This window comes from Cololabis saira, chromosome 7 (genome assembly GCF_033807715.1).
Source record: "Cololabis saira isolate AMF1-May2022 chromosome 7, fColSai1.1, whole genome shotgun sequence".
Lineage (NCBI taxonomy): Eukaryota > Metazoa > Chordata > Actinopteri > Beloniformes > Belonidae > Cololabis > Cololabis saira.
Genome location: NC_084593.1, coordinates 32,324,220 through 32,350,306, shown reverse-complemented (window position 1 = coordinate 32,350,306; position 26,087 = coordinate 32,324,220). Strand labels below are relative to the sequence as shown.

Sequence of the window (26,087 nt, the reverse complement as noted above, 5' to 3'; positions counted from 1 at the left end):
CCCCATATACTTGAAATTGACTACATTTAATAAATGTTTTTAACAAATCTGGCTATTAATTGCAGATAAAAACTAAAACACACCCGATGAGGTTTAAAAGACATTACTTATTAAAGAAATAAATGTACATAATAACAGAATAAATGCATCAGAAAGGGTAGTGATTCGACCAAAGTGCCTGATTTGTTTTTAGGTTTCAGGATTCTTCCAAATCTTTACCCAGCTGTTGCTTGTTGTGCACATCTTTTTAAGATCTGCAAACTGATCAGTTTGCTGCCAACCTGTAGTTGAGTGACAGGAAACTAAAATAGGGCATCCTCTTATCATGTGGTTTTTACCCCACCAAAATAACAAGCTTTACTCATCTCGTGTCTAACTTCCCCCTCTGAAATGTGTGTTGTTTAAAGCCTTATTGTCCTGCAGACTGAGTGTGTATTTAAAAAGCACACATATTATTATATTAGTCCATCTGGCGGTTTTGTCTGGATGGTGTGTTTTGGTTGTTTTAATGTATCAACTTGTGTCTAACTTATTTGTCTCATTAGTCTGTTTATGTAGAAGCCTCTTCTGCTGGACTGTCTGAGCACTAATTTGCTTCTTCTTTAACTGCTACCAGTGGCTGCGGTAGGCTGCAGCTGCAAAGCCCTTACACAGTTTCTAAATATGTCATATTTAGTTGTCTTTCACTTCCACGCTTCATACATTCTCACTATGACTACAGCTAAGCCACAAGCCGAAAATGAAAAGAGAAACTCCTGTTTGGACATCACAGATGGGTGTTATTGGACATGATGGAGGTCTTTCCTCTGTTACTGATGTGACACTGCTTTTAAAACAACTTCATTATCATTCAGGGAGCTTTAATGAGAATGAACTTGATGAACTTGAGGTCACTTTGAAGGGAGTAGGATCCAGTGATCGATACTTTGCATTTGTCAATGCTGAATTGCAATTAAATGTCGTTGAACTATTTTGTCCAGCTTTAAGACAGAGACCTCAAAGAGCTCAATTATGGGTGATATTTGTAACCAGTGAGGTAGTTTCTCCGTGGTCCTGAGCGCCAGAAATAGGGTTTGCCTCCTGTGCTTCGGCACGGCCATGTGACTTCCTGGTTTGTGTACTGCTGCCGCAGTGAGCACATCAGTCCTCCTCTTTCTCTTTACTTGACTCCGGCTGACACGCCACAGCAACAGTTTTCCCCACATATCAAAAACGGTGCCTATTTCTCGCAGCGTTTTGTTCCAGAGATATCCGAGGAAAGCTAGCAAAGACGATGTTGAGGCGAAGGCCTTCAAACGCCTCGGAGAAGGAGCAGGGTCAGGGTCAGAAGAAGAAGGTGAGTTTTTTTGGCCCTTACTCAACTTTGAAAAATGCTGAGAATGTGAATCTAATGTGCCCAGTTTGAGCTCTTTGAGTTTTATAGACGTTAAAAGCTGAAGATGGGAAATACTTTAGTATGTGCACATCTTTTCAAGACAGGATGTCAGCTCAAGTTAGTGGTGAAACTGAACAAAGCCGCACAACGGTAGGCACACGGAAAACTTTACGCAGGTCAGGACATTTTACTGGTCTAAAACAGAATATTTTTCTAGTTTTATAACAGCGCCGCTGCAGTTTGTGAGTTCCTCTATTCTGACTGGATGATTCATTGCTGCAGATGCAGTTTGAGTCACATCGAGAAGCTGTGGCTTTTGCTGCCTTCGTCTCCAGCTGTCGCCGCCTGAGCGAGCCTCCCACACTTAACACCAGTGCCCTTATTTTCCATAAACATCTCCCCCTGTGGCCTGATGTACGCCTTGTCATTATACGTCTCATTACCTTTGTTCTCTGCAAACATCTCTAAAATGTCACAGGTAGCAATCGAGGCCGGAGGACCTCACAGTCTCGGCTGCGGTTATCAAGTTAACAGAAGACTGATTTTTATCAAGAGTTTGGCCTTTAGGGGGACAAAACCTGTCACTTGTTCCTCTGACTGCACGGATGGTTAAGTTCTTCAGGTTTTACAAGACCGGCAGCCACAGACGCTGACAGGATCTGTGCAATGATTGGCTGCAAGCGGTTGCTTAAGCTTTGCCCGTTTCCTGTGGTTTTAACAAGGAGAGAAAAGGATGGCCTGCGATAAGATTTTGCGCGCTGGTAGAGTTAAATGGAAAATTACACAAAGAAACGTCTACCACAACTGCTTGGTACCCAGAACGTGGAAAATATGCATGAGTGAAACATTTTGGCTTGTTCTGCTAAAAATCAGGTTTTAAATTTAGAAGATGTACTTGACACAATAATTACTGGAAAAGAGCTAAAAAAAACAACAATATTTTTGGGTGATGTAAGGATAGTAATTAGCAGCTATTTTAAAGATAAATCAGATAAACAGAATTTGGAAGTCCAATATTTTTAGGTTTTGGACTGTTTACGCAAAAATAAGATAAACATCTAGGTGTCGAAGCTGATTTTAGGTCCAACATTGCATAATGTCTAACATTTTAATTAGCACTCAAGAGAAAAATAGCTTTTAAATTTTAGAAAGAAAAATATTACAGAAAGTTTCACTTAACTTTCCAGTGTTTACATTTATATACCTAAGAGGGACATCAACTTGCTGAATTTGTGTCTTTTTGTGTTTTGAAAGTCTAAATGTCAGACTTAGCAGTTCAAGTTATTTATTTTATGGACTCATAAATCCTCACACATCATTTCCTTTGTGTTTCCAGCTTATCTGCCACACTCACACGGACATTTTAACATCTGCATGATGTGCAGCATGGAGACATGTTAACGGCCCAGATTCATAACTGTCTACAATAACTGTGTAACATGAAAAACAGTCGGCTGTTCAATCTGAGATATATACAATGTGCCGATGCAGATTCACCAGCTTCACACATTGCAAGAGACAAGAACATATCCTGTGTTCACAACCGTGTGATCAGCATTATCAGTGTGGCACAAAAAAACCACCAACCGACCACCATGTTTCTGAAGTTACTGGGGGGGGGGTTTGTTTACATTGACTCTTGCTGCTTGTCTGCTTCTGCTGTGCTCATCGTGTTTGTTGGCTTTGCAGCTCACCTTGCAGAGGTCCAGCAGCTTCAAAGGTTTCATGTCACCCAAAACCCCTCCTGTCGTGTCAGAGAAGGAGTTCACCTTGGAAGAACATGTGAGTTGTTCCTCTCAAACATCAGACGGGTCAAGCGCAAAACACTGACACAAATAAAACACAACATTGCAGAAAAGTAGAAGTAGACAAAGACAAAGTTTCTTTGTCCTCGTAGGTTCCTACAAATATATTATCACATAGTTTTTTACAGAAGAGTCCTGATCATGCTTCCCGATTTCACATGTGTTAACAGGTGTTAACATTTCAGACTACACAGAACATATCAAACACTTCCCAGCAACGTTTAGCATGGTACGTGGAAGTTGGAGGATGGGTGAGTGTAGAAATATTGAAATAGAGAGGAAGTAAGAATGAGAAGCGCTGCACAGTGAGCAGATGACAGCAGCATGCAGACAGGATGTCTTCTGGTGAGAGGTAGTCAAGCAGAGAGCCTCTATGTCAGACACACACAGCAGAGGAAGGATGCATTTAAACAGGATTCAGATGGGCCTCTCCAACAGAATATGTCCATTGGTTACCCAATCTGTCTCTATACTGTAATTTAAACACAAATATCCACAATAATGAAGATGAAATATTTAAAATATCAGGTTTTACACTCTGACTCTAAAACTGCTTGTCATTGTGGCTAGAAAGCAGTTAGATAAGTTTTAAAACACACACAATGATATTAAATTAAACCTTTTTCTTCAAAAGGCACACAACAGCACACAGTGTGGCTGCAGATGGAGTTTGGTAGTTGTGCTTTCAAGAGTGCAGCCACATTAGAGTGCAGATGTGGGGGTGTGAGTTTGTGGGAATCAGCATGTGTGTGTGTAAAAACCTCATTACCACAAGGCCTGCACGTTTCTAGTTTGTGAGAAGAAGAAGTGTGAGAAGAACATTTCTGTGACCTAACAGAGAAGCCACCATGATAACGTTTGTTTTTTCTAATACATTTGACCTTCACTTCCTTGACTTTCACTGAATGTCTTCCTACATCCTGACATGTGTGGGCAAACATAAGAGACAGCTAATGTTTAATTGTTTTATTTTTTAGGAGGCAGATGTTGGGACAGATGAGGCAGTGAAAAGCACCAGCAAGTTGGGGAAGAAATGGCGAAATGTCATCTCTCGTACGATGACCCGCAAGACATCCAAGATGGTGCAGAAGGCTCTGGCTGAGGAGGGGGTAAAGAAGTTCCACTTAATCACAAGCAAAAACATATTTAAACTGTATTGTTAATAGACTCACAAACTTGTATCCATACAGTGTACCTGCCGCACGCTGTTACAAAACACCTGCTGGTTTTTACAAACATTTGAAAATGTCGACATCTAGTGGACAAACTGCTGAATTGCGTTTCCACGACTAATGCCACTAAAACATCATTTATATTCATAACTACTTTTGTAGTAAACAAAGTATCTATCTAATTAACTTATTCATTAGAATATGCTTGTTTTCATTTTTTTTTCTAGTTACATTTTGATAATAAGGGATTTTTCTCTTTTTCAGTAATATTTACAATACAGTAACTTTAACTTGCAATTAGGCGTTTTAAATGTGTCACTGCTGCTGTTGGTAATGAAAGAATATTTACTGTAAATATTTCATACAATACAGTTGTTTTTAAATTTTACCAAGGGTTCTTTCAATTCAAGTTCAGTTTGGTAAGTTTAGTTTTTTAAGTTACACAGAAACGACAAAACTACAGGAAATCAAATGTGTCAATTCTTCCTTCTCGTATTGATCTATTGATCTGTGGAGCCTTGAAACTGCATTGAAAGACAATAAGATAATCCAGAAGTACAGCTTAATATTAGCTTTTAGAACATATTTTTCACTTTATAATTCAATTGAACCAAAGGTGTATTGACCTCTGACCTGCTTTGTTGTCGTCTGTATATCCAGGGGGAGAGTGGTGAGGATCTGTCTCCCGTCTCCGCTGACTGGCTTCCAGATCTGACTGCAGGACAAAGGACGTCTGTGTGCTCCACGGGCTCGGAGGACACCATGCCCAGCCCCATCACCCGCCAGCTATCTGGCAGTAAGTTTGAACTGTAAACCATTAGTTTTAAAATTGTTATGGAGGAACTAAACTCTTTTTTATTGATCCTATAAATAAATTAAACCCAATAAATAGAACTGATAAAGTAATGAAAGTGGTGAAATTGCTGGCTTTAAAAAAAAAAAAAAAAAAAAAAAAAAACAGCAACCGGCTTAGTTTAGAGTTTAAGTAAGACTTACATACTAAATTCAACTGTGTAGAATCATAGAAGATTTTTGGTTCAACCACTTGACTGGATATGCTACATCTCAAGTGGATCCAAAAGTTGTTTATTTTTTTATTTTAAAGGAGCCGTCTGTAAGAAATGGCCAAAACTGGTACTGCAGTCACTTTCAAAATATTGTTGAGCGGCGTGTACCCTCCCCCTCCTCCCCCCGACCAGAGGTTGCCAGGTAGGCTGCAGAATGCAGCAGGAACGTAGGCTGCCATGGCTGCCATAATTAGAGCCGAGCTGGCAACCCGGATGCCGAAACAATACTGACTTGGTGATTGGGAGATAGGTGGAGGGTGGAGCTTCAGGCCAAAACAAAAAATGACAACACAAACATCAGTGGAGGGCTGCAACTCCTCTTTTTAAACTGGAATATCCTGGCTTGAGTGCTGTTGTCAGTGACATAAGTATTTGAAATGAACATGATTTTTAAATGTCTGTTGACATATCGGGGTCATTTTATGATTCGTTTTATTATTGCTCTTACATACAGCTCCTTTAATTATGTTGGTGCTGTACTCACAGAAAAAATAAATGATCATTTGAAGTGGATTGGACAGGATTGTTGCAGCCAGAGTTACCAAAATATTAACCAAAATATAATTTTTACTCTCCCGGGTGCACAAACTGCAGAATATAAATAATATATCAAATATGAAAATATGTATATATATATATATATATATATATGTATATATATATATATATATATATATATATATATATATATATATGTATATATATATATATATATATATATATATATATATATATATATATATATATATATATATATATATATATATATATATATATATATATATATATATATATATATATATAGCTAATCAGTTATTGATTAGGATCGGTCATGCAAAAATGTATCAATGTAATGAGTGTTGTGCATCACTTATCACCATGCTCATTCCTAAAGATGAAAACTACATTTTGAATCATTAACTAAATGAACTAATTAAAAGCCAGAACTTGTGGTAGCGCTCACTGGTACCAGACAAGTGAGTTCCTAGCACATCATTTATAATTCGATTTAATTTCAGAGCAGCACAATCACAATTTCTTGCCAAGTTTCGTACTAAATTCGTACTCTTATAACTTTTAAATATGCAAGTGGTTTTCCACTGGAGTGAAGGGATTTAACCCTTTGATGCTTGACCTTGTAGCTGATTATCCTATTTAGGAGCTAAACAACAAACCTAACTTCTTTTTTTTTATTAAAGTCAGTTTTATTGTGTATTTATCTGCTGCATGTACAAAAGTTACAGAGGATTAAAATACTGTTTCCTCTCACATCCACAGATAAGAAAAATAATCTAGTCTGCAACATGAAAACAAGATATATTTGTGACTCTAAAAAAGTCCCTACACTTCCATCGACATGATTTATACATTCAGTATTCATATTTTTCTTACAGTAAGCCTGCTGTGTGTGTGTGTCCACATGTTTGGGGGAAATGGTGTCTGGATGAATCTGGATGAATCTGATCTGAGTCTTGTCTGTCCTCTTCAGGCAGTGACAGACAGAGCCTGGACAGCGGCTACTGCCAGAGGGACAGCATGAGACTGGAGGACAATGGCGTCCCTTACAACGGGCCATTCTGCGGTCGTGCCCTGGTCCACACAGACTTCACCCCCAGCCCCTATGACATCGATTCTCTGAAACTGCAAGTGAGTGTCGAGGGATGCTTTGCTCGCTGCCCTTGATTTGGCCCTCGGCCTCGTCTGCTGTATCGTAGAATCATCCTCCCAGGAGCTTGTTAACGGCGTGAAACATGAAAAAAGATGGCTGATTATGAATCAAGTTTCATCTGCAGGATCCATTACTGACTGTGTGCCAATTATACACTGATTTGAAATAAGAAAAATCGATAAAAGGGACAAAGGATGTATATAAATTCATATTTTAAAAGATGCTGGACAAGTAGAAGATACTGTATTGATTATAACATTAAGAGCACTGACAGAGTTGAATTTCAACTGATAAAGATGGTTTCTTGTTCCAGTTGCTTTCCTCTGTTTCCTTTGTCTCTGGCCACGTTGTTAGTAATCACCTCGCTCTCGTATTCTTGCTTTGTCTCTCTTACAGAAAGGAGACATTATCCATATTATCGACAAACCTCCTGTGGGCACCTGGACAGGGAAACTCAACAACAACAAGGTGGGCTCCTTCAAGTTCATCTACGTCAATCTACTCCCTGATGAGACTGAGAGCCCCCCAACCAGGACGAAGCACAGACAACGCAATAGCCGGCGAGCCAAATCCAGGCCCAAAACCCTGGAGGAAGTCCTGGACGGCATCGGGCTGACGGTGAATTATTCAATTCAATTCACAACAAAAAAAAAAACATTTCAGTCATTTCACAAAGGAAAGAAAATTGTTCAATTCAAGTCCCATCAAAGTCCAATCTAATTCACTTACAGTGTTTATAATATGCAGGATACAGGAAAAACGTTTCTTGCAAAGCATTGAACAGCAATGCATCTTGGAATTGATTAAACTGTCTGTGATGAGCATGCACGGGGTGTCAGGTAGCAGTGGAGAGGGAGGAGGACTGTTTTATAAGAATCCGGATCTGGGAGGGCAGCAAGCTGACTTGACCTGGTAGAGGTTGAGATTATGGGGAAGTTAACACAACAAACATAAAACTAGGTCAGAGATAACTGCTATCAGAAAAGAAAAACACAAAGGCAGAAATGATTACATATGCACACACGAAGAGTAAAGAGAGGGAAATGAGGAGGGGTCACCCGTTCATGGTGGTACATCCAGCTGACTAGACCAGCCCCCCGGTCTCGCACTCAGAAGGCACGCCGATTTCTCCCAGTGGCCAGCCGCGGTACTGCAACAAAAAATCCCATGGGGCCCAAAAAGCTTTTTTCCCATAGACCGCAATAGTAAAAGAGAAGCCTCTAAAACTGTTCACAGGAACCTCCAGCTGTAATCACCGGCAATTACTAATCTTTGTATTCTATATTTTTAAGTCATGGACTTTATATCCGTCAAAAATGTTTTCTAACGGCCAGAAAAGTCAAAGAAAAGTCTCTTTCTGGGCGTGACGTCACAGAGGTGTCCGTGCACTCCATGGATGTATTATATTAATACATATTTTATAATTATATTATATTAATACATTAATAATATATGTAATAATATACATTAATTAATATATTATATTAATACATATTATATTAATACTCGCGTCATTGCCCCAGAGCATCATGGGAGGTGACTCAACTGCGCATGCTCTATGGGCCCCTTAACGCGGAAGTAAACCCGGATGTCAGGAACTTTTTTCGGCGTATGCGACAGGCGAGCAACTTCCATTGAAATGAATGGCGGCCATTTTCCTGTCCGGTATCCAGTTTATATAATACGTCCATGGACTAGACCTGTAGCAGCATTACTAAGAGCGTGATTCTAACATATTCACTCTCTATGTTTCAGGAGCTCAGTCCTTTACTGTCCATGCACGGTTTCCAGAGCCTGGAGGACTTTGCAGGACTAAAGGAGTCCCACTTGAATGAGCTGAACATCATGGACCCAGAGCAGCGCTCCAAGATCCTGAACACCACTGACCAGCTCAGAGAATGTAGGTTTACACGCCGTGCTAGTGCCACACTCATGATGTTTCATAGCTCTGCTGCTTTACAGCTGGGGATTGATGCAACCACAGTTACAGCAGTTACAGAGTCACCCTTTACCACTCAGACGTCAGGTTCAGGTCATGTATGACACTGTAGCAGCTGTCAGACTCTCTTCGCCTCGGCAATATAATAATGGCCCTTTCATGGCTCATGAGGAGCACATCAAACGCTGCGCCACTTCAAAGAAATCCTACAGTGACTTCATATCGTGGCTCATTTGTGAATTTGCTGTAAGAGTGTGTTATTTTGTTGATTATCTCAAATATCAATTAGTCTGCATTTCAATCATCTCAGAGATCAAAAAAGTGTTTTTATTATCATTATTATCCTTAACAGGATCTTTGAGGTCTTCAGCATGAGCTACTGTAAAACTGCAGACAAAGGACTGTCTCCTTTTTCACAGAGAATTATTTATGATCTGCTCTGCCATCTATTAGTAATATTCATTCCAGATTTCCACCGAAAATTACATTTTACAGTTTCTGCTGGAACTGATTTCAACCCAAATATTGCAAACATACTCAGAAACAACAAGCTTGCTATTCATTCAGAAATACTCAGATTACAATATTTGATACCGCTTTGATACTCACCATCACTGCATTGTTACACTTAAACTCTTCATCATTAATCTCCATTTAAAGTAACAAAACACATGGCTAAAAGACAGTCAGTGTTGGAAAGAAACATGAGCTTAAATGAATATAAACACCGCACAAATGATGGATGTTAACATAAAATGCCCATACAGCTTTTCTGTGAGACTGATCCAAATTGAATGATCCACCGAGGGCCAGAATGAATAAAAATGACTGTTTTGAAATTCTCATGTGTTTTGTTTTGTTTTGTTTTTTGCCTTGTGTAGCTGAAGAAGAGTCCGAGCCAGAGGAAGAAGAAGATGAGGAGGCCCGATCCGTGGAAGATGCCAAGGAGCCACGGGACTCAGGCTGCTTTGAGAGCTCAGAGAACCTGGAGAGCGGGCGCGAGGAGCCAAAGACGGAGGACGAGACTAACGATGAAACTGAGAAACACGAGCAGGAGTCAGAGGAGTCAAAGGAGACCCCGACAGAGCAGCTGGAGGCTGTAGAGGAGCAGCTGCAGGAGCTGACAGTGGACGAAGAACCCTGAGGGACAACTGAAAATGACCCTGCCTTCCCAGTTTACCGGGCCAATGTGGATGCAAGTTTAATGTCATTAAAATCTCTCTTTATGGAAAGAGAATGGACTGTCGACAGTTTGAGGCTGAAATACTGAAGAAAGAGAACGTCCTCCATTTCTGCTTTCACTGTTGTGCGAGGAGCAAAACTTTTGACCGGCTGTTACAGCTGCTTTGCTACATCTCTTGTTAAAAAGTAATAAGTAAGTAGATATGTTGCTTCTCTTTAAGGTGTCATGTAAGGTGTCTGATCATAACAGCACGACTTCCTGTTGTTTTTTTGTCCTCCTCAGGCAGTTTTCATGCCATGTCGCTGAGTATGAGATGTAAAATATGTTCATGTTCAACATGTAATTTGGTTAAAGCTGTGTCACATTGATGTTTGTGGCATGTTATCATGAGGAAATGCTGTAAATACAAACTAAATAAACATCACTGACAATGCAGCTCATAATTATTATGGCCTCAGTTTCACGTTTTACGTCCACAAAAAAAAAAAATAATAATTCAGCTGAACGTTATACATCTTTATGAGCTCTGCATAATTAATGAGAGATGTTTTGGTTAAATGAACTAAACACTTTCAAGCGGTTTCAGCAACAGCTCATCTTCATCGGCAAAAGGACCTTATTCAGTTGCCATGGTAATGGCTGGGTTGTCATCATGTGGCAAGGTTCCACAACTGAAGTATCTCCATGGCAACACAGCAGCATCTAAAGCGGCAGAAAAAGGACCTTTGGTCAAACCTACTTCGTCCGTAAATCTGCATCTCACTCATGTGAGTCATCGGAAACTGAGTGTATGGAGCTGAGCTGATTTTGGGGTGAGATTTTATCTACATATGCAGGGGTTTGGGATGTAGATGTGGAGATGGGCAGGGCAAATATAAGTGATAAAAGCAATATAGAGAAATATTGATAAAGACCAAGTCCAAGACTTCTGGGTTTATGCAATTACAGCCCCATCTATTTTTTTTGGAGGCACAAGAGAATGACATCAATAAATTGTGTCAAGTGAAGCAGCAGCGGATTTATGTGCAATGTAAACAAACGGAAACGGAAACTTAAAATTACCTTACTGACTTGCCAAAGCCCCGATGAGTTTCTGCAAGAATCTACCAAAACAGTGATGAAGAGGAAGTGGTGCACTATAAGAGCCAGAAGTGGTTTTTAGTTGTTGTTGGGGTTTTCTTTATAGCTATTTAAACAAAGGGTAGTTTGCTTCCCTCACAACAGCTATCATAATTCATACTGAAGGACAGTATGAATAAATATCAAATGCTTATTTCAGTCTAAAGAAAAATAGTAGTTCAGGGGAGGGAAATAAATGATCAGGAAACGTACTAAAAAAGAAAAAGGGAAGTAATGTTTTGATCCAGTAAAAAGCTGTAGAAGGAGTTTCCTGCTGGGAATGATGCAATAAATCTTCTCTTTATTCTGAAATATAACTTATAAAGTTGACTTCATGTAGTTGGTAAAAATATTAAGATACTGTACTTCTGCAGTAAGATAAAAAAATTAAAATTCCTCTTGTTGAATGTTTACTAATAGCTGATCCTCCGTTTCCATCTACCTTCAACTGAGAGAACACATCTTTAAAAGAAATGCTTTATAATAAGACAATGTTGTTTATTTACCAGACACACTGATCATGTAAAAAGAAGTGAAGTAAATTGAATGAAATACATATAATCACAGTGTTGATACTAAACAAAGTGAACATAAGTAAGCATTCCATCATAGTACTGTATCTGCAAACATGATGCAATGTCATAATCAATCAGAGCATTCAGATCTGACTATGGTTTTAACACAGGAATTATAAATACAAGAGCTCAGCTTGGTCAGCAAACTATTGGCAAAAACGTAAAAGTTCACACATCCCTTGGAAATGTGCTTTGAAAACACAAATGTCCCTCTTAATAAATATGAACGATATACATTCGTGACTCTCATTGATGACAGCGATCAAATACACCAACATGTCTCCAGGAACCGCCCCCGAAGATCAGCTTTGAAAACTGCCCTCAGTTTGTTACTTAACATTTCTCAAATAACATGGAAACAATACTGGCATCATTTTTTTAGAACGTCTCCCAACAGTCAATTTTATTGATTAATCTGCTGGTTAATAAATTCATAAAAAATAAAAAATAAATAAATAAAGATTGGCGAACATTTTAACCATCAGTTATTTGTTTGGCATTGCAAAAAAGATTGAGACTTTCAGACGTAAACATTTGCTGAATCTGTTGAAGTAAATATATTTGAGGTTTTTCTTATGAGCTTCTTTGTATTGTTTTTTGATTGATCATTGAAAGATGAATCAATACCAAAATATTTCTGAGGTGGGCCATACATTTGTATTGAGTGAAAGTGTCTTATATGATGTTCGTTTTGAAAGTTAAATTGTTGCACCAAAGTTACAATCCTCGGGTCTGGAAATCTATTTTCTTCCGTTGATTGTATGCAAAAACTAACAAAGAAAAAAAACTTGTTTTTGGAGGTTAAGTGTATCTGATCTGGTTCTTAGAGTAAATAAATTGGGCAGATTTGTCAGATGTAATACTAGATTTCTACACATGTAAGTTTCACAAACACGGACTCAGTCTTACATACCACACAATCACTAGTACAAACTCTCGCTATCTGCTAACATCGTCTAGATACTAAAAATTAGCTGGACTTCTTCTTATTTCCCTGTCCCGGAGGGTGCTCACCCCTTCATACAATCTCTGTGACCGAGAACAAAATAAAACGTGTTCAAAGAAAGAATTGGATGTCCTTCTTTCTTCTTTCTGCAATTACTGGCCTACCATGTGGCTGTAGTGGAAGTCACCTCTACTGTGGGTGAACTGTGGGAGCAACCGTCAAAGATACAGGTGACAGGGGAGGAAGAGTTTAACTTATTGGCAGAAGGCGGCAGGAAGCGAGAGGACTGTGAGGAAGATCGGCTCTGCCATGATTTGCAGGAGGAAAGGCAACTAGCCCTGACTGCACACTGCACTTGGTTCTGTCCTCGCTCCACAACTCAACATGTTTCACTAAAACAACACCTGCGAGAACATGGCTTTGCGTATACATTTGCTTCACAAGCACCACTTTTGCTCCAACAGTGATATCACACGTGTGATTCTTCTTATAACTCCGAGAGAACAAAAAACTAACTGTTCTTCATGAGAGAAAAGAAAAAAATCACAAACTGTAGTGTTATATAGGCAGGTAGAAATACATTTGTATTGAGTTTTTCTTTTCCTTGTTGTTGTTTTTCCTGCTTCCCTCTTCTTTACGGTTTGATTTCTTTTGGAGATTAAAAGGACGAGTTCGATATCACCAGCCTGAATCTGTAGTTTAAAGATCCTGCCAGCCCTACTAACGCTGATTCATTCACAAGTTGTACTTTTCTTTTATTTATCTGTTTTTTTTTTGTGTGACTAGATTCTTCGGAGTGGTATAAACTAGTTGCTTTTCTTGTTATTTATGATAAGATAAGATAAATTAAGTGACTGCAGGCTGTACCGTCAGATTCAACAGACAAGGGAGCAACATCTGTCTTTACCTCTCAAAAAGAAACTAACCATTAAATATCACTCTAGTTTACTTTCTCAATGAACACGATCAGAAGGACTCCTCTGGTTGACCTCAGTTGCTGTAGATGGTGTAACTTTTTCAATAAGGCACTGTTACAACGAGTGTCTACGCACAGCAGGCCTTTTTTTTTTTTACCCCACTTCACACACATTGGGACTCAGAGGCTCAACGTCACCTGGAAGTTCACCTGTGCACAGATTGGCTTCATGTGTTTCAAAGCGCCAACATCACCACTAGATCTTTGATTATATAAAAACGGAAGGACAGCCATTGATCTGGATGAGATTACTTCAAAAATTAAATATTCACATGAATGACAACAGTACTGAATGCAGCAATATAAGAAGACAAGTTAGACTTTGCCTGGAAAGGGCCTGCAGAATTTCTCAGCTGAAGGATTTGCACATCCATCTTTCTGCCTGGACATCATGTGTACTTACAGGAGGTTCAAACCTTTAATCCACACTTTTCACAAAGCTGCTTGTCCAGTCTTCTGTGGTTTGCATAGGGCATGTAATGTATGCACAACAAAGATGACCGCACTGAGTTTTAACACATGTCCAGAAGTCAAACCTTCTGCTGTCAGATGCTTGCAAGGAGTATATTATATGAACTGGCCTCTCACAATAAATGTCATTATACAATTATTAATGAAGGACACATTTACTGTCAGTTAGAGCAAGCTCACAGTTATTTGACTGCAGGAGCCCCGTTATCTTCTCTCCTGCGTGTCCTTTCCGTGCAGTGGTCAGAAGACAGGAAGCTGTTGTCTCTCAAGAGTTAAGTGTCAGTCAAACAACTCTGCAGCTACTGCTGGGAGTGGCAGGAGGAGAAAGGAGCTGTAGGAGAAACTCCACTTTCCAGAGAATAAAGGGTAGCAGTCAGAGAATAACTGTGTCACCCGAACAGTCATCAGTCATTGATTATTTGTGTTTCAGTTCAGGAGCAGACCAGATGTTGGAGGAGAGACTCTGACCGGAGCCGCTCACCTCATGCAGCTAATGGGTAGTGTCCTTGGCAATGGACGCGTCTGCATCGGTCTCAGGTGAAGCCAGAGGAGGCAGCTTCGGAGACGGAGGATGCTCCTCTTTAGGAGAGGGGCTCTTATCTTTGGGGCAGGAGCTTGTCTCTGTTGAGGAGGCAATACTTGGTTTGGTATCGTCAGGCGTGTGCTCATTGGGGATGAGTGGAGCTGTGGTTTTCTGCAGAAAAGACAAGAGAAATAGCCATGAAAGACACGTGGAGCTGCATCTTAATGTTTATGCAAACAGAAATATAGATATAGAACACGTTTTAGACATGTAATGGACTGGTTACCAGCCACAGAATCATCTCCTACAACTCAAAGACACAAACACTGCATGTACAATGACAAAACAAGATTCAGTGTAATTCTCAAGGTTAATTTCTGACAAGCTGTGATGAGATGATGAGTTAAACTGTTTCCTCTGAAACCTGGAAGATTTTGCACCACAGAGAATCTCAAAATAGCCACAGCATAAAGCAGTAGTGTCAAAGTCCAACAGGCCCAAATGAAAAGACTGAGAGCTACAGTAGCAATATTTTTTTATTGACAAACCATGTGTTTATAATTGTTAAACACATGGTTTTATCCACAAAAAGATTGATCTGATTCGCATGTTGCTGAATCCCAAAGGGATACCAAATGTGGGAAATAAGTGGTGTTTTTTTTTTGTTTTCCCCAAAAATAACTGTTGATCGCTTTAAAAATGGTGAAGAAATGAAAAAATGTTAATCTTTCACGTGAAATATTCAAAACTGAATAATCTGATAATTTAATAAAAAACAATAAACCTTCTCAAGTTAGTGGGAGTGCTAATATTTCTCCCCAGATCAATACTTTTTTGACTAGTAATAGAGCTGCTTCATGTTCAGAATGTTTTGTTTTGTTTTCAGTGTGGGTGTTTACAGTGTTTTAGTCACTTTCTTCAGTGTTTAGTGATAAGCAGGTCAATGGGTTTGTTAGGTTCAGTGGAAGTTCAGATCAATGTTGCGTGCAGGCAATACTGTTTGGATTCAGACTCTTAAGTCTGAGCCACATATTTATATAAAACTCCTCCACCATGAAAGCATGTGTCATCTACAAACAGCATTTTCAACCATGACAAAAATTAAATTGTAGACTTTTAACATGCTAATATCATAGTCCTACTTTACTTTTTCATCAAAGAACTAACTGCAAATTATATTGGTCTTTATTTTCAATAGTATCAATTTAAAAACAAAGGTGCAGCAGTGGCAAACATTGACTTTTGTTGTCATTTTTTAGTAAGCAGGAGATAAAAATTGAGGTTTCTCTTTTTTAATCTGTAATTATTTTCTTGAGTCTCTAAGTCCATTCTGCCATGATGTCCACCGGAGCTCAGAGTAAGTTTCATCATTATTGATGTGTGACACAGTGCCATAAAATGATACCCAGCTGTCACAGGAGACGACCAGGACAGGGGTTCAAAGTTACTTTGGCTTGTTTTTGCCGTTGGTTGGGACAGGAGACAGCGAGACACTTCATGAAAGTGATAATATTCCTTGATATAAAAAATTGAAACGTATTTTAACATTTTGCTTTGAAATATTCTTCCTTTATAAATATAATTTTCTTCCACATCTATAAATAACTTTACAATAGTTTTTTGTAGTGTCTGGGAATGAGGAGGCTTCTGCGTGTGCTCACCATAGTTTGTGGGACTAAGTTGCTTGTGGAGGAGGAGACTGGATTGGTTACGGAGACGGACAAATCCTCCTGCATCAGTCCTCTTCTGTCCAAGACGCTGGAGGGCAAGATGAGGAAATCAGTCACAACTGTACGCTGCTTGTTACTCACCAGAACCAGGAAAGGATCTAAGAGACCTAATCTGCTACAGGCACTGACACACAGCAAGTAACACAGTTGCTGTAAAAAAAAAAGAAATTCCCCATCCCTGACTACAGAGCATCGCAGGAGCTACTTACCTCGGGTACGTCGGCCCACAGAGCACTTCGCAGCAGTTTTTGACGATGTTCTTGTGACTGTAAGGGTTCTGGATTCTGTTTTTTCCGGACCAGGATCCTTTGATCTGAGCAAAACAGAGAGAATCCCAATCCCCATCAGTGGAGCCGCAACCAACATCCCAAACACCTCCTACAAAGTCGCTCTTGTTAACTCCTATGAACACTCTCCCTGCGCTTATACCTTATTCAAAAGCATACTTCCATTTTTAGATGTTATTCCCGCTGGGCTGGGTTTGACCTACTAAAATTTATCTTGTCAGGATTTAATGATTCCCAGTTTAAAGGGAACTCTGTGTGCCGGCGGGGACAAAAGGGGAGAGCATCAAAAGATTAAAACCAATTTGGAGATTTGTTGAAAATTCAGAGAATCAGATAGAAGGACTCACACTGGAATAAAGTCCTTATAAAGTCCAGAACAGGGTGTACATCGGTGCCACTAAACACTTTATTTTAAGCTGATGTTTCTTTTTAAGTTGCTTTCAGGGCGGAAAAGCTTTGATTTTACATTAATTGTAAATAATTAAATCTAATGCAGATATTTCACATTTTCCCTGCTTTTTTACAAGCTTCCTCATTATTTCTGACTGAAATATTGGAAAAGTGTTAATATTCAGGTAAAATGAGTTCCATTATTTATATTTCAGGAAGCGAGAAATTCTCATTAGCGAGAAACCGGACTGAAATATTGATAAAAGTGCATTTGTAGCTGGCGTTGAGGCCTCTACTGTTTCTCACAGCCCAGCTTGTACTGACTGACCCTCCTGCGAAACAGAAAAAAGCTCTGAGTGGCGTATGTGGGTCAGTCGCCTCCGTAAGGCACCTCAGCACCGCATGGCTCCGTGCAGCCGGTGGGCCGAGTGTGTGAGACACAGTTGACGGAGCAAGCGTCATCCATGTGAGACCAAAGCAGCCATACAAATCAAGGTGCCTTCCCCTGTTTGCTCATACTTTTTCACCTCCCCTTCTCCTCTCACGCTCTCCTTCTGTCTCCCACAGCAGCGTTTCTGGCTGCATTCCCAGCCCCTGCAGGTATCGATGCATCTATTATTAGGCCGATCACAGACATTGAAACAGCCGGACTGACAGCCATTGTTTCAACTCCTGGAGCAACACTACACTGTAGGTGCAGGCTGCAAAGCAGCATTACTGATTAAATGAAAGAAAAAATAAGGCCATCCATCCCACTGCAAAAAAGGGATTTATAAATAAATCATTACAACAAAGTATGAGTGCACTCCTTTGCCTTCAGCCATCTAGAAGCACACACACCACCATCATCAGTGTTCTGCTTCTCAGTCAGATCTGCGGTTAACAAAGCCCCAAATAAAGTATACACAGCTGCACATGCAGGGGGCCCGTCTGTGGATTCATCCACCTGCATCACTCATCACCTGCTTCATATCGACCTGGGTAAGAGCATTGTTCAATGACTCAGTTGGGCTTAAAGTGAGTTTTTTTTTTCTTTTTTTGCCTCAGAAGCTTCTTCTAAAAGTCGACAAAATGAGAAACCAGCAAGTCTGTTTGGTCTGTCATCACGTTTAATAAGAATAGCATCTGTTCATATGTATTTTTAAAAGATTAGATAACATAGACCTGCTGCTGAGCACAGAGGAGTCCAACTGCTGCTTTTAGCTTTGAGCAGATTTGCCAAACAATTTGTCAAAGAGCCCAGGCTCCAAGCAGAACCACTGACAAACAAAAAGAGGCAGTGTTGAATTCTTCATTACATTACATTCAATCTTATTTCGAAAAAGAAAAGAGGAACAAGCGGCCTTCTTTTAGATCCACTTATTCCAGCTTGAGTTAAAATCATTTTCTTTCTGTTTGTTTTCTTTTAGTTTACAATATAATAAACTTGTCTAACGAGCTGCGTTATACCAGCCCTCTGTCCTTCGGCGCCGAGCGAGGCGGTGCAGTTGTCAAGGTAACGGCAATCTGCTTTTACAAATAGCAGTGTTTATACCTCAAAGATGTATGTTTGTCTTTACAGCTACATTACATGAAGCCATGCTGCCTCAGAGCCATAATCACACACATAAACTCAGTGCTGGCTTAACTCATGTAGCGAAAGCTTGCACACAACCAAGTCTTTATGTAAACTCCCGTATATATCTGGGAATTAAAATGATCTGTAGATGCGAAGGGATTTTCTTAATCCTCCAATCTCATTAATCCATGCAGTTGGACTAATGTGACATTTATAGACTGTGTAGTTTCATTAAAGCACTTATTTTATTATGTTATGCTTGAAAAAGGAGGAAAAAGAAAAATATATGTTGTTATGTATTAATGTAATACCAAACAGCTGAGAAAACATCAATTTCATCCTCTATGTTGCAGCAGAAGCCACTAGATTTGAATGGAAAACCAAGGTTAGCGTGCAAGATGTGATGAACATCTAGCAAGCCTTCAGGTTATTGTAATGGAACAAATTGCAGGAGACTCATATGTCAATATTGAAGGGCATAGAAACATGCAGAGCAATGTGAAAGAATAGCTCCTCGTCCTGTCCTGCAGGGCATGCAACGCTTCAGAACTCACTACACACCCAAACAAGGACACTCTGCAGACATAACACAGGAACACAGAGGCTCTCATATATTTACAGCCTTGTCTCTGCTGACCGAGAACTATTGTTTACTTATAAGTGAACTGTGACTCACCTTCGGAAACACTGACACCATCCTAGAGGAAATCCCCTCACAAATAACAGCCATATGTAATCTGCCTAACAAAAGTATCCATAAACAATCTGTACTCAACCTGAAAGCAAGTTGCAGCAACGTTGTGATATTTGTGCCTGGCCCTGTTGCATGTGAATTCATTATACTGTCCTTTACAAAGTGCAAGGGATAATTTTACCCAAAATGGAAAGCTTATCGTCTTATCGTTTGAACTTTATTTTGCTATAGAGTTGCTGTGAGGAGATGCACAGGTGTTGCACCAACAGGAGGACTGAGTCTCTTGCTTGAAATGCCACAAAAAGATCCTATCAGCACACGTGGACTGCCATGATATCTTATTCTACCTTCAGGAAAAAGAGCTGGACTCAAAATTCAGCAGGTCCTCAAGTTTTCCTCTTCACTATTTCATTTTGTGTTTAATTATCTCTGGCTAAAAGTCACAGAAACCCGTCGGACAGATGCTTTCTCCAAAGGTAAGTAAAAACCTAAACAAACGGCAAGATTAACACCCGAGAACACTAGCAGCACTGGAGACAACGTGTGAAGCAGCACTTACGTCCTCGTTGGTGGTCTGGTTGAGAGAGATCAGGTAGGTGTGGAAGCCGGTCAGTCCCACCACCGACCACAGGGTGAAGAAACAAACCAGCACCTCCAGCACAGTGAATTCCAGTTAAGAAAACAGCAACAGATGTTTTCTGACTGACTCATGGACACTGATTAAACAGCGGACAGCAGGTGAGGGTTAGACGGTACACTGATAAAAAACAGTGAAGGATAGTGAAAGAGACAGAGAGATTTGGGTTTTTTAACTTGGTAAAACAAATGTTTAGTCTGAACTCATCTAATTAAATCAGTGAGATGTTGGATAGTTGAAGTGTAGTTCCTGCATGGTAAATACAGTACTACAGTTAACATTTTAACTTGACTTCAGACAGAGATGGAGAAAAGTCATGTTTTGACCACATACATTTTCCAATGAGGCAAGGAGCCTTTACAGTAGATGGTCCAAGTCCCAAACCACCCAGCTGTCCTGGCGCAGGAACTACGACTGTAAATACACTGCAGGGTTCAACTCATTCATATTTTCTCCTCTGTGGCACGGATCAGATATGAGCAGTGGACGTGTTACCAGTAAAAAACAAAGTGTATGGATTCAGATATTCTCAGATTAGTTTCAGTCCTCATACGTATGTGGACATAAATCAGACATGAAACAGGTGCTTTCGGCTTATCTTTTCCTAACTCCAGAATGCCTCAGAAGGCAGTGATGTACTGTAATAGTATCAGAGGGCTCAAGTAACAAAGTACAAATACTTTGTTACCTTACTTAAGTAGAAATTTTGGTTATCTATACTTCACTGGAGTAATTATTTTTCAGACGACTTTTTACTTTTACTCCTTACATTTTCACGCAATTATCTGTACTTTTTACTCCTTACATTTTAAAAACAGCCTCGTTACTCTATTTCATTCCGACCTTTAAAAAAAAACTATCCAGTTAAATTGCGCCATCCGGATAGAGTGAATTTGGTTGTGGTTGCGGCTCAGATGTTCTTGTCCAGTTTTGTTCTTACATCCTTTGCCCTCAGATTCCTGCAACTAAACTTGGATGTACATTCCAATAAAGGTTAGGATAAATGCCTCTGAAGTTTGACTTTTTGCACCATTACAATACTTATAGGCAACTAGTCATCATATCCCCTGCTCTCTGAAACACATGTTAATGCTCAATAGTACACATATATGGTTCTTAAATATATTTGCATTATACTAAGATGCATCATTTTCAATGGCTTTTGTCCTTAATGGCTTTTTCCCCCTTACATTACTTTTACTTTTACACTTTAAGTAGTTTTGAAACCAGTACTTTTATACTTTTACTTGAGTAAAAAACTTGAGTTGATACTTCAACTTCTACAGGAGTATTTTTAAACTCTACTATCTATACTTCTACCTGAGTAATGAATGTGAATACTTTTGACACCTCTGAATAGTATCATCCGTGTTTTCATTCAACTTCAAGAATAACAAGGTGGACTTGCAGCTTTCATTGTTAACTTTTACCAAATCAGCGAACAACATAGCGGTATAAATGCACACATACTGTGTACATTAATGAGGCATATCAATGCACTAATAGAAATAGGTCCATGTACTACATTTTCCATTTCACCTGTTTTCATCTCAACTGGCTGCATTTGATTAAACTTACTGTCATTACCCCATTGAGCCTAACTTTTTCCAGCATGAAAGCTCTTCTACTTTGCATGTTGGTTCCCCAGTTGGTAACCAGAGTGCATGAATTTATTGGATGTCACTTTTAAAACTCATATGAAAAAACTAAAGGATAAAGGCATTTAACTGGTATTGACCATCAAGACCTACAGTGTAAATGCAACCTGTATGCCGTAGTGAGTCTGGTTGTGGTCTGGCTGAGTGCTGTTACTTGTGAGTCTTGCTGCGTGTGGGAAGGGGCTTACAACACCAAACATATCAAGTGGTGAAGTGCTCCCGGCATTTTCTTTCTGTCCATCTTCCCAGTTGGAGGAGAGCTTACAAATGTCCCCCAGAAACATCTAGGATTACCAGATGCACTGCTGCCCGAGTTTAATACGGCCAGACTGACTCCGGTCCTCTCCCACCAGAGTTCCCGGGGCTCTGCTGTGTAGCCCTCGCCATGAAAGCTTAAGCTGCACAATTCAACAATGTTGTTAACAAGATCCACAATTGGAAGGTAATATTTGCAGTGTGCGTGATTTCACATCGAAGATAATTTGGTCAAAACACACTCCATTCTGTTTGCCTCATTAGTGTGGCTCATTTAAGCTGGTGTAAGATTCAGAGTCTGTGTCCTCTAAGTGTCTCAGAGCCCAGCGAAGCTGGAAGTTTAAAAACTGTTATAATTACAGAAAATATTAGTGGTTACAATTCTATTGGTATTATTACATAATGTATATTATGCTATATAACAATAATGAATTTGGATGTAACATGAAGTGAGAACAGAGCTGGGGAAAGGTTATGAATTTGGGAGTGTTTGAAGGGTGTTTATGATTAGTCTCAAATTGGACAATAATTCAGCAGAGACATTTTTACCCCTCATTTCCTTCTAATGCAGCACACACAACGGTTTTTTGAGGCACAAACTGTGGTCAGAGCTCAAAAGGATATGTTCCAGGTGTTTCCTTCAAAGTGTTCAAGAAGCCTTTATCCACTGAGCCTGTGTACAGATACACAGAGAGAGGTTAAAAAAAGAAGAAAGCAATCTCTTTGATGTCATTCAGCTAAAAAGGCCACATTCTTTTAAAATATTACACATTATTAAGATTATTAAGAAGCGAATTATTATGAGTATATTCCTGTTGTTTATGTCGGGTAACACAAAAAAGACTGTAGAGTGAGAATGAAACAGGATTTAGTCAGGAAGGTTTGGTTGATACCGCATATGGTCACAGTTTCAGCACATTTGCAGGCCTTTTACATACTAAGCAGGAGTTGTTATTGAGCTTGCGTCACCGTCCGTGCTTCCTGCTTTACCACATTCTTGTGGCTGTCCTGGCAGCTGATGGGATACTCACGCATGACCACGTGGACGATGTTAAAGGTAAAGATGTAAATGGTCAGCAGGGAGAGGGACAGGGTGAACAGGTAGAAGTATCGGTAGTTCCTCTTGCCCACACAGTTGCCAACCCATGGACAGTGGTGATCAAAGCGGTCTGAAAAGGGAAGAAAAAAAGGTGTTCTTAAAATAAAAAGTGCATTTTTAGAAATCGGCCGTGTTAAATATAGACTCCTTCTCTTCCATCTGCTTCTGTGAATGTGGAATCTAAATTTAGTGAACTCTTCCTCTTTATTTCTCCTCTTCTGTCATTTGGAGAAGAGCCCGATGAAAGCAGGGACGGGTCAAACTGACAACAGAGCTAAAACTTATAGCACACTTTTCTCTGCAACACACATTGCTGCACTCCCCAAATCAAATGGCATTTCATGATATTATACAGTAAACAGCGAAAAAGAAATACAAGACGTGGCACAGCTAGTAGGCTAAAGAACGAGATAAACAGGTCTGGAGTACAGTACAAAATAATGTACACATTTTCCATTGTTTTAGACTCATATTCTCAGCCACTGTTAGAGAAACCGATGTAAATTATGGCACCAGCTCTCACGGTGCCCAGAGGCCGGAGCCTAATAACTCTGCTGTGTCCCAGTCTTATCATTTGGCCTCATCATGTGATTGACATATTAATTGTCTCCTCATATAGTTTATGGCTAACCTGACTACTGTATTACCTTCTAGGGAGAAAATGCCAATGTTTGGGCGCTATAAATGAGATAAAAGCGGCAACTGGTCAACAGCATCAGGTTCACTAACTGAACTCTGAACAGAAAGCTCTCTGTTAACAGAGATGAGCATCTAAATTACAAAGAAAACAAACAACAAAACTCTACAGAAGTCAAATCTGTGACTGTTCATCCTTTATACAAAAAGATGCTGTGTTAAAATGAAACGATACAGATTCCTGATCGCCCAAGAGGGTGCAGTCAACATTGTGAAACAAAAGTACATTTGCCTGTGTCTTGGGGAAATGAGGGCAATGCAGGGTTCAGCGTCCTGCCCAAGGACACTTGGTTGGAGGGAAACCAACTGCACCAACTACAGCCTGGCCACCAAACAACATTTACACTGTATAGTTCATATGTGAGATTTATACGAAAAATGATCTGCTTCACTTCCTGGTCAAATAGTTAGTAAATGCTAACTAATCAACATAAAGAAACACATGTGCTGATGTTGCACTGTTTTTATACTCTTTATCAAAAGAGTTAGAGAAGAAATCTTACATATTCAAACGGTATATCATCCAGTTTTAAAGTAGAAATCGCAGGTGATGCTAAAGATTATCCACCGGTAAGCATCACTACTGAGCAAATAGAATTTATGCTTTTAGCTTAAAGTACGACAAAGTGCAGAACATAACAACTTTGACTCTAACCCAATCCACTATGTCTACTTATAAAGAGTCCTGCATATTTAAAATTGCAGCGTCCTGCATAATCTTTGACACTGTTTTGACAATATTAAAGATGGAAACACTTCACCTGCCATTTTGTGTGTGTGTGTGTGTGTGTGTGTGTGTGTGTGTGTGTGTGTGTGTGTGTGTGTGTGTGTGTGTGTGTGTGTGTGTGTGTGTGTGTGTGTGTGTGTGTGTGTGTGTGTGTGCAGTGATTCAGCAGTCTGAGACTTTAACGCTAGTTAATCTTTTACTTCAACTAAATAAGCCACACTCGCCAGGTTACAAACAGAGAACAGCTGATACCTGGAGAGAGCAGTGACTGGGGTGTGCTGTTGTGTACAGCCACGACTGGACGTGTGCATGTGTGTGTGAGTGTGTGTGAGTCTACAGCAGGTGGACATAGAAGAACCAGTGTTCACAATGACTGAGCACTTATTCCTTCACTGAGACTCTGCTGTCTCCGCTCATATCGCTCTTGAATCTACGCTTCCTTCAAACACATTCCTCTGTAATCAGTAGCCAAGAGTCAGACGTGGCACAGCAACACACACACACACATACAAGATTTGGACCACCTTCAAAATTCAAAGGTGGTCTAAGATTTCAAAAACACTCCATGTGAGGTTTATAAAACCATTCATCTTAGTCCCACGTTTACTTTTGGGGCTATTTTAATCGTACTATCAACGTGACGAACAAACACAGAGATGTAATTAGAGCTGAGGCTTTAACAATAATCATGTCATCAATGTATTTCCCCCCCAAAATTTCACACACTTGGGGCGAGACAGGGCGATAAGCAGACACCCCACATACAGAGGCTTGAGTCCTCCTGCCGGCAGTCCAGGTTCAAGTCCTGGACTGTGACCCATTGCCACATGTCTTTCCCTACTCTCTTTGACCAGCTTTCCTGTCTCCACACTAGGGCTGTTCGATTTTGCCCAAAAATAAAATCTCGATTTTTTTTGTCTCAAAATCCGATTTTCGATTACGATTACGATTATTTTGTGAATTGACAAAAGGCAAAGAAATGATTTCAAATATGCTGTTTTTTTATTGAACATTTGCCCCATTGGGCTTTAAGTGCAAACTTTGCTCTTTTTAAACCAAAAATGAATGAATAAAGTGCAAAACTCTGTAAAATAAGTTGAAAAAAAGTTTTAAAAAATATAATAAAATATAAAGTTTTATCTCTGGAAAAAAAAATCTGCAAATCAGCACTTGCAAACATACAGTAAGTTATATTTCCAATTAAATAAAACAAGACATTTTCTAATTAAACTAAACTGGGTCTTTGCATTCTAAATAATAATGCAACCCATGAAGGAGGTAGAGGTTTGTAATGTCAGTCATTACATTTGCTATTCACATTTGCAAGTTTTTTGCAAGGAACACGAGCCGGTCTACCGCATCTGGCTTAAGGGATGCCCGGTGGCATGTTACAACGCCCCCTCCTACACTAAAGAGCCTCTCCCATGGGGCACTTGTCGCAGGTATTGAGAGGTATTTCCATCAATCATTAATATGGTATCAATCATTAATATGTGTGCAAACAAGGTAAAAAAAAAAGTGAAAAATCGATTTTAC

At 39.6% G+C, this 26,087-nt stretch overlaps 2 protein-coding genes across 3 annotated transcripts in view; one reads left to right on the top strand and one right to left on the bottom strand.

Annotated features, from left to right (window-relative positions):
* The first annotated feature begins 1,144 nt into the window (after positions 1–1,144).
* On the top strand, positions 1,145–10,656 carry sash3 (SAM and SH3 domain containing 3). Of its 2 annotated transcripts, XM_061725659.1 has the most exons (8): positions 1,145–1,336; positions 3,065–3,157; positions 4,158–4,289; positions 5,013–5,148; positions 6,909–7,066; positions 7,485–7,706; positions 8,844–8,988; positions 9,909–10,656. In XM_061725659.1, the coding sequence occupies exons 1-8, from the start codon at positions 1,274–1,276 to the stop codon at positions 10,169–10,171; spliced, it is 1,212 nt and encodes a 403-aa protein (XP_061581643.1). In that variant the 5' UTR covers positions 1,145–1,273; the 3' UTR covers positions 10,172–10,656. The 2 variants fall into 2 exon arrangements, with proteins under 2 accessions (XP_061581643.1, XP_061581645.1); XM_061725661.1 differs by lacking the exon at positions 3,065–3,157.
* Positions 10,657–11,806: 1,150 nt separating this feature from the next.
* Positions 11,807–26,087, bottom strand: part of zdhhc9 (zinc finger DHHC-type palmitoyltransferase 9) — a 30,119-nt gene continuing 15,838 nt past the window's right edge. Inside the window, exons 5-10 of the mRNA XM_061725658.1 lie at positions 23,061–23,198; positions 22,656–22,702; positions 20,039–20,143; positions 16,760–16,863; positions 16,482–16,578; positions 11,807–14,991 (exon numbers count right to left, since the gene is read on the bottom strand). Coding sequence (XP_061581642.1) covers positions 14,788–14,991; positions 16,482–16,578; positions 16,760–16,863; positions 20,039–20,143; positions 22,656–22,702; positions 23,061–23,198 — 695 coding nt within the window. The 3' untranslated portion in view covers positions 11,807–14,787. The remainder of the gene's footprint in view (positions 14,992–16,481; positions 16,579–16,759; positions 16,864–20,038; positions 20,144–22,655; positions 22,703–23,060; positions 23,199–26,087) is intronic.